At 31.2% G+C, this 7382-nt stretch overlaps 1 protein-coding gene across 2 annotated transcripts in view; it reads left to right on the top strand.

Annotated features, from left to right (window-relative positions):
- LOC106072665 (hexokinase type 2-like) overlaps nucleotides 1-6777 on the top strand; it is a 30809-nt gene extending 24032 nt beyond the window's left edge. For both annotated transcript variants that reach the window (XM_056009066.1, XM_056009064.1), the window contains 4 exons: nucleotides 782-940; nucleotides 2103-2242; nucleotides 2567-2703; nucleotides 3224-6777. In XM_056009066.1, coding sequence (XP_055865041.1) covers nucleotides 782-940; nucleotides 2103-2242; nucleotides 2567-2703; nucleotides 3224-3382 — 595 coding nt within the window. In that variant the 3' untranslated portion in view covers nucleotides 3383-6777. The remainder of the gene's footprint in view (nucleotides 1-781; nucleotides 941-2102; nucleotides 2243-2566; nucleotides 2704-3223) is intronic.
- The last annotated feature ends 605 nt before the right edge of the window (nucleotides 6778-7382 follow it).

Here is a 7382-nt window from a genome sequence, read left to right on the forward strand (position 1 = left end):
GTCTCGTCTTACGATCGTTTCCACCCGAGCGTCACGCTGTAGCTGAGAAGCATTTTCCGGACTTTGCTTGTACATACAAGTTTATATTCAATCCTATCACCACTCTAACTCAGAGATCTAACATGTTTAGATAGCCGTTGTTATGACGCTCTAATTGTTTAGTTCAACTCAATAGATCTATTCTCTCGTTCTCTCACATTTTTTCTTCCTTTTAAGTTTTTTGGCTTGAATTAGGTTAAGAAAAACAAATACTTATTGTTTCATCCAGATATTTGGTGTGTTGTTTTTTTCGTCATGAGTGTATATTTAAATTTAGAAAAATATAATTGACTTAATCGTTGGCATAACAACATTCCGTTTAAAAAAAAGACTACAGTTCTTGTTTGTTTGTCAAATGTATAAAATGTTTCGGATGTTCCTTCAGAGAATCTACTTCCTTGCCCAAACCTCCCGCAGGACGACAGGGACCATCGAGACGACCGAAGGACAGTCCAGCGCGCATACTGCACGACTAGGCAGTCATCGTCCATAGCTATAAACTAAATAACGTTTTTGCCATTTCTTGTAACTCTTGGCCTATATATGTGCTTTTCAACAAAAAGATATATGTCAAAATGTAAAGCTACAGTGTTCCGACATTAAGAGAAAATCTCACGCACAGAAAATTATCTTGAAGAAATCTCACATCACAGTTTCACACATCCTATAAAATGAGTTTCTAATAAAATGCGGTGTTAATGTTTGGATTGCCTTTTGTTTTACAACATTTTGCTTGTTTCAGAATGGAAAAAATGATCTCTGGAATGTACATGGGAGAAATCGTCCGTCTGGTCTTAGAGAGATTGACCCGCGAGGGTTTGCTCTTCAGGAGCGTGGACCGAGAGTGTGCTTTGTTTGAGAGAGGTCGATTCTACACTAAATACGTGTCAGAAATTGAAAGGTAATTTTTCTATTTTTCATCACGTTGAATTCCCATCTAAAACATTTTAGTTCAGACTATAAGGTTAGGGTTAGTTAGTTTTATCCGACCTTTTTTTTTTTGCCCTATTTTTATTCAGTATTCCCATCCCTAGGCCGGCACTGCACATTTGTCATGATTTTGTTAATTTTTTTTTTTTACCGATTTTGTCCAGATAAATGCGTTGGAAGGTTACGCCATGTTAAATGTTGATTTATTTCATTAGATCAAAGATTCTGCTTCACTACCTCTTATGTGGCTATTTACCATCTTAGTGTCTATATATATATATTTCATTAAATGTTTGTGGATGAGATATCCTACTAGCGCTGCATTAAGTTACTTTATTTTGACCGAGTTCCTGTTAATTGAAGTTGTGGTTATCACTGTATAAACAATAATGTTTTGTTTCAACGCGGTCTCGTGAGTTTAACCCTTCACAAGCTGCTGGTCGTAAATGTCTAATCTGTAGGAGTCTATCTTCTTTATAAATAAATGAATACATTCTTTCTTCCATCTTCCCCCCCCCCTTAACATCTTTATCACGTTCTCTATGGCTACAAGAGTTGTTGTTTGAATTAAGTCCTTATAAACTTCTTTGACTTTTAATGGAGATCTTAATAAGTGGCATGCATAACACTTTTTTTTTTTATTTTATTTTCTTGGACTTGTAGAATGAAAAGAATTGTTTTCTATTTTTAAGCCCAAACACTCTAATCACTCTCTTCCCCCCCCCCCCCCCCATTCTCTCACTATTCCTTTTATATTACCTCTTATTTTTGTTTTTTCTTGTATAATTGACACCCTCATTTTTTAAAATTATTGCTTTCTTTGGTTTTCAAGTTTAGAATTTAGCAGGTTTCAGAAAGAGATAATAACTTCTGCTTGATATGTTACAAATAATACAATTAAGCAATAATGCTCATGACATTTGATAGAATCCATTTCCTAATGTAGAAATAAATGGTATTATGGTGATACTGGAAACAGTAACCTCACTTTTGTTTATTACATTTTGTTTTTCAAACAGTACAAATGTCTATGAACAAACAAATTGTAAGTCATTTTGACTTGATCAATAACCTGATTACTAAAATAATCACTATTCAGTTTTGCTTTGATGTCGTTCTTTATTTGTCAACAGTGACACTGATGAGTTCTTCCGCAACACAAAACAAGTTTTAGATGAACTTCATGTGGAGAGCTACACCACTGAAGACTGTAAGATTGTCAAGTATGTCTGCACCTTAATTTCTGCTCGTGCTGCATTCCTTGCAGCTGCTGGTAAGTGTTTTCTAATTAACGGGTTACTGAAGGACACTAACAATAGAAAATTTATATGAACCGGCTGGGGGGGACACATTAGATGAGAGTGTGGCATGATTGAAAGAGAAAGAAGTAAAAATAATTATACAATTGCTAGTAGTAGAACAAAAAATGAAAAGTTCAGTTTGAACTGATGTATATATATGTGCTGCAATGCTAGCTAGACAGCTGAATCTGTTAAATCCATTTGTATTGATTAGTTTCTAAATTCAGTTTCATTAAGTAGAAATCTGTGAGTGATGAGATGCTTTCATATGGAATTCATTTTTTTTTCCTGTTCAGGTCTTGCAACTCTTATCAATCGTCTCAACAAACAGGATATGACTATTGCGGTGGATGGTTCACTGTACAGATTTCACCCACGCTTTCATAATCTTATGTGTTTGAAGATAAAAGAATTAGTAAAACCTGGCTTAAAGGTAGTCTACCTCATTGTGTTTGTGACATGCTTCGACCTGTTGTCAATGTTTGTTGTCTTTTGTTAGCATTAATAGAGCCTTTTTTAATTTCTTCATTTTTTTAGCTTTAAACATTTACAAAATATTTTTTTAGTTTATTTTGTTCTGACCACAAAGCTATAAACATAAAGATTTTGTAAAATGATTGACTACTTCAGTCTGTAATTTTATAACCATAAAAAAAGAAGAAAAAAAAATGGCATAAGTTGTGTTGCATCTAGCATTCAAATCAATTTTGAAGTTGTTTTTAAAGATGTTTTATAGGAATATCTGTTTAGATGCAACTGTAAATTTGGGAGTGGGTTAATAACTTGCAATTTTTTTCTCCAGTGGACTTTAAATAAAAGAAAATTAATCTCGCTTGTTTCTTTACTTTTGCTCCAGTCTTTATTGTATCAAATTAAACTTCTAAGCTTTAAACATTTTCATTCATCTCATTTTTAATATAATTCATTTGGATGTGTGATTTATTCGATTTCAGTTTAAACTCAGCTTATCACATGATGGCAGTGGAAAAGGAGCAGCCCTTACAGCCGCAGTCTCTTTGAGACTCAGAAACATGAAACTTGGAGGGGCATCATCATCTTCTGGAGATTCTACATCAAATATTGCCTGTGAAACTGTGAAAGTCATGGCATAGGGTTGAAAGTGTGTTTTGATTTGTTTTCAGCTCATGATCTTTAATTCTGAGAGACATTGAAATCAATTTCAACAAAACTTTAATCCTGGGGGTTTCTTAGACTTCTTCATTGAATGTTTGATTAACTCTGTTTGATTGCTGGCTTAAAAAGAGTTGACATTCAGAGTGAAAAAAATAGAAATCAGAACTAAAAAAAAAGATCATTTCACATGATGAATTTAAATTTACTTAATCTTTACAGACTTACTGTAACAGAAAATATACCAAATTGAAACCAAAGAGGAATTTTTCTTTTATTCTATTAGAAATAAGAGAAACAATGTTCTTTTATTTACATACCTGTATTTTGTAAGATGAATTACACTTACAGTTACCATGTGATAGTGGCGCAGTGATAAACACATGAAATGATAATAGTTAGATTACATTAGAAGTCAACCTAAGAATCGACTGTGGCTCCATTTTTATTCTTCTTACTTATTACCAAAGATGAAAGGGGAGTTAAACAATTTGTACTGCTTCATATTTTTACTTTGGATAATCTCATACCATGTGAACTAAATATAATCTCCAATATGACAGATATGTTTGTAATTGTTTTGTTGTTGGTGTATATGCAGTGCTTTTCCATATGAATCCCTTATCTTACTGGCAAGAAATATGTTTCATTATAAAATGTTTAGAAGTAAATGATTATTTTTTCTTAATTTATATTTTAATAACCTAGAAATTAAATAGTCTATGCTTTCATATATTTAAGTAACATGATTATGGGGTTCTTTTATGAACTTCCAATGTCTATATGTGATGGTAGATTTATGGTGGCTTTGTTTCTTTAAATCTTTCTTTCTAAGTGGAATATCATAAATCGCTGTTAAGCATTATATTATTCGCTTTATTTTCTGTTTGTAATGGATACTTTTAAATGTAGATAGTTCCATTATGAGACTACATATGCTTTATAATACTCAACTGCTGTTTAAGCTTTGAAAAAAACAAATTAAGCAGATTGTACAGTATTAACATTGTTTTTTACCCACCACAACTTAACTCGTGCATAATGGCTTTTGATTTATCAACATTTAAAAAAAATACTAACAAAAGGTTAAGACTCCTAATTTTAAACATGAGCCATTTTTAAAACTATAAAGAATGTTTTTGAACTAATGGAAATTATAACTTTGATTTAAAGATATCTAATGTAGCATATAGATCAGCTGTTGAAGGCTTATTGCATAATAATGTATGACAAATGTAACAATGCTTGTAATATAAAAAAAAGCAAGTTTTGTAAATAATGAAACTGGCTTACTAACTTTCTTTAAATTTGTTTTAAAGATGTTTGTCTATTTATTTAACACGTTTTTGCTACACTGTTTTTACAGCACACTATTCAAACCCTGTAATAAAACACAGACATTGAATAAATCTACAGAATAATATTGCCTATATTTGCTCAAAATGTTTGAATGGACAGTAATTTTTTATTTATAATTTAAAATTTTCAAAACAATGTAAAAAAATATCTACAATGTTTTGTAATGATGAAATTGGGATTAAAAAATGTTACCACATAAAACAATATGGACAAAATCTCTCAAAAAAATTATCAAGAAATTAGTATCTTAAAAAATGACCCAGATAAGCATTGATGTAAGATGTATATTTATTCTATAAGCTTATATTTAGTTTTAGTCTAAGTAATATAGTTCATGGAAATATTCTCAATTATAAATTTTAAACAATAATTTTTATTTCGGTGTTGCTGTTTTTGAACTACTAACAAAACAATAAATGGTGGCATTGTGAGTGCCAAACTTGTAGTTGTGTTTACTGTTATGTCTCTCATTGGTTGAGCTATGTCACAGTGAGAACAAGCCATAGAACAATAATAAACAGTATTAATAATTAGTGAGATAATTATAATTAGCGTTACTATCATCAGCTTAATCCAATGAATATTTTTTTAAATTAATATTTAGACTAGATCATAAGCATAAATATAAATTCATCATTGTTAAAAATAAGCATAAAAGTTATTAAGTGCTTTTGGCAACTAAAATTATTACACTAAAAAGGTTAATTGTTATTTTAGCAATTTTGATTTCCTATGTTATCATCTACATTGTGCATTTTAGTATTGAAAATTTTTAACTGTTTTTACTAACTAAACTTTTAATGAAAGGGAAAAAAAATCAATTTTCTTTTGCCCTCATTGACAGCTACAAGTTTGTTTTATTTTTATACTGTGTTCTACCAAAGTAAGATTTTTACTAAAAATTAGCTATATAGATGACTTTATCTTATTAGATGACTGTTAAACCTTTTTTTTTTGTCATTATTAATTGTTATTGATTTCGTTTGTAGAGATGTTTATTTTGTTGAAAAAATTAGACTATTACAACTCTTTGTTTGTGACTATATGACTTGAAACTGTGTTAATTATGTAAATACAATGTGTATATAATACTATTACAGAACTGTGTTTTCCTACATACTTTTTTGGTTTTCAACTTTATACAACTTTGTTGCTGTTTTTTTTTTAAGTTATTATTTTTATCAATTATTATTTTAAGAAGCAGATGTGAAGATAGCTGGACTTAACTATGAGAAGATGTTTTAGATATTATAAATTTGTTTTATATACATGTCAATGATTTCCAGAGCTGCATTTCTTTATGCTTGTCATTCAATTGACTTTTTAATTCCTTGTGTGATTTATTGGTACACATTAGTTTAATCAGTGATGCCTAAATGAAGTTTAGCAATCTGGTGGAACTCATAAGTAATAAAACTTTACCTCGTTTTTGACTGCAGCAATCTGCATTAATAGATGAAATAATGGAAAATAAATACACTTGACTTGACTAGACTTTCTCTCTTGCATTTGAATTTGCAACTCTTGTTTTTTTTGTTTCTTATATTATCTTTATAAATATCTCCATTTTACTAATTGGTTTAAAAAAAAATACAAAAAAAAAAAAAAAAAGAAAGGAAATAGATTTAATAAAAAGAGAATTATTTTGTTCGTTAGCATTATTTTATATTTTGTTGACTATTTTCACAATTTTCTTTTAAATGGCAGTACACATTTCGTTGAACTAAAACGCTGATTAATATTTACTGACCCTGTGATTTAAAACATTAGTTGACAGTTTGAAGGGTTTTAATCTTTAAAATAAGACAGCTTCGGGTGTACTGTAGGCCTAAATGTGTTAAATCTTTAAAAAAAAAAATTTAAAAACACCCGGTTTGACATTTTACATTGTTGAAACATTTCCGTTCAAAGCGGTGAATATGTTTTCAACAACTATTGTGATAATGGCACTATGGAGTGTCACTTGTATTGTTATCTTCAACTCTTAAGTTGGAATAAAAATGTTTTCAAAGACAGATACTCAGACTTTTGTTTTTCAGTGTGTCTGTTGTCTGGTTGTATGTTTTTATTTTACTTCATGTTTAAAATTCCCAACCACAATACAGACAAACAGAATATAATCCAGTCCATTATCTCAATATTTATCTATATAGTTCGTCCATCCTGGTTCGATGATGACCACTTTTGTCATCCAGAAGGCTGAGGGCTTTGCACTGGGGTTTTGTGCCTCCTCATGTGGCTGGTGAGACCTATGTGAGCTAGAAATGTTTGGCTGCAGATTATTCCAGCTAGAGCTACTGTCATTGTCCTTGCTTTTTTTTTTTTCTCTGGCGCTTTTCTTCTGCCAGCGCTGTTCTCTTGTCTTCAGCGATTTGTGCGCCAGTTTTCACAGCGCGACGCCATGATGCTCTGTCATGTCTTTCTGTCTCCCAAGTGGTTGGGTCAATGCTGAAGGCTTTCAGAGAAGCTTTGAGGGTGTCCCTGAAGCGTTTTCTTTGTCCACCTTGTAAACGCTTTACTTCCCTTAATTGTCCATACAGGAGTCGTTTAGGGATGCGGCGGTCTTCCATTATGTAGATATGTCTTGCCCATCGCAGCTGGGACTGCATCAGGATTGTGTCG

This window comes from Biomphalaria glabrata, chromosome 1 (genome assembly GCF_947242115.1).
Source record: "Biomphalaria glabrata chromosome 1, xgBioGlab47.1, whole genome shotgun sequence".
Taxonomy (NCBI): Eukaryota; Metazoa; Mollusca; class Gastropoda; family Planorbidae; genus Biomphalaria; species Biomphalaria glabrata.